The sequence below is a fragment of the Octopus bimaculoides genome, chromosome 26 (assembly GCF_001194135.2).
Source record: "Octopus bimaculoides isolate UCB-OBI-ISO-001 chromosome 26, ASM119413v2, whole genome shotgun sequence".
Lineage (NCBI taxonomy): Eukaryota > Metazoa > Mollusca > Cephalopoda > Octopoda > Octopodidae > Octopus > Octopus bimaculoides.
In genome coordinates, this window is record NC_069006.1 from 14,291,733 (window position 1) to 14,293,407 (window position 1,675).

The 1,675-nt window shown below is 35.0% G+C and overlaps 1 protein-coding gene across 3 annotated transcripts in view; it reads left to right on the plus strand.

The window, feature by feature from the left end:
• Positions 1-1,214: 1,214 nt before the first annotated feature.
• Positions 1,215-1,675, plus strand: part of LOC106882795 (ephrin type-A receptor 4a) — a 38,758-nt gene continuing 38,297 nt past the window's right edge. The window contains exon 1 of one of the 3 annotated variants that reach the window (XM_052977015.1): positions 1,215-1,286. In XM_052977015.1, the coding sequence (XP_052832975.1) occupies positions 1,262-1,286 (25 nt within the window). In that variant the 5' untranslated portion in view covers positions 1,215-1,261. The remainder of the gene's footprint in view (positions 1,287-1,675) is intronic. The other 2 variants (XM_052977013.1, XM_052977014.1) reach the window with 2 other exon arrangements.

Sequence of the window (1,675 nt, forward strand, 5' to 3'; positions counted from 1 at the left end):
TTGCATGAAGCATTTTCTGTTATAAATAAATGCTTTCAACTTGAAGTTATAAGAAACAACACAAGCTGATGGTTTGTACTTTCACTTTGTATTTCAATATTTCAAACTTAGGAGCTCTTCTTCAGGAAATCTAAGATATGGTGTTTTGAGCTGACATCTCCAAAGATTTCCTAAAGAAGGGAACTTGATTCTGAAAAACTGAAATTACAAGGCAAAATTAGAAATCATCGTCTTGTATTATTTCTTGTAACTTACATTGATTTGGTTTCAAAAAAAAAAAAAAGATTAAAAGCACTTATCTATAACATATAGTTTCAGCTGTTTGGATTGAAATATCTGACTGCATCACCTAAATTTTACCCCCACCCTCTTCACAAAAACATTAAAAAACAGGAAACGAAAAGCAACTAAAATATTTACTCTTGTCATGGGATGCAAGCCACATTTACGTACCTGAGAAGTAATTCTCTATGAAACACTAGTTCAATGTGGAGTTATTTGGGTTACCTAAACGATGGCATATATCTTTTATGATTTCATCTTTTACCTCTGGATCTGCCCTCTGTCTTCTTTCCATTCTGAAGACATGCATACAAACTTTGGTACCTTAATTTGATACCGTTTTGATTCTGCTCTGCTACATGACACACCTGTTGCATACATACATGTAGTAAAGCACATACACAAATACACACACATAAAAAATGAAAGTAAAGTTCCTTCCCCCCTCATATAGACTGATAGAATCGGTTTCCTGGTTTCCATGGCATATATATTCCCCACCTGGAGGGGATACCTGTCCATTGCAGGATTACTCATTTTTGCCAGCTGAGTGAACTGGAGCAATGTGAAATGAAGTGTTTTGCTCGAGAACATAATGTGTCACCCAGTCCTGGAATTGAAACCACAATCTTACATACAAATACATACACACACACACACACATAGCCACACACTAGTATACATTTATGCTGCCCTCTTTGATTTCACCATTCTCTGTTGAACCTTGTGTTGCACTTTGCCTTGTTTTAAACTTATTTTCTTTTTTCCTTTCACTCCAATTCCATCCTTTGTCTTTCTTAACTCACCTCTCTCTCCCCCTCTCTCTCTCTCTCTCTTCCTCTTTCTCTCTCTCTCTCTCTCACTCACCTTCTCTATCCATCCACCCTCACTCACCGTTTCATTTTTTTCTTTCTTTTCCTCCCCCCTTCAATGTTTTGTCTTCCTTCTTTTTTTCCCCCCAGTTATTCAGTGTCCGCAGATGGAAACACAAACAAACGGGGGCAGTAAGTAGCATGACCCTCTTATTTTCCTCCACCTTTGTCTGTCTTATTTGTTCAGCATATTTTTACCTGAACCCTACCTGTAATTATTTGCTTGTTTCCTTATTCAATGCAATTTGTGTACTTTGTTGTACTTCTTTTTTTTTTCACCTTCGCTACACCCACACACACTCACACATAGGTTTCACTTTTTATTTCCGCTTCTCTTTATATTTTATATTTGCTTGTTTGCCTGTTTGTTTTTTAACCCTCTTGTATTTGTACCTTGTATTACTGTTATGTATGATGTCTTTGTCCTCTTCAAAACTTCAGTATATATATATATATCTATATATATATATATATACGCATATATATATATATATATATATATATATATATATATATATATA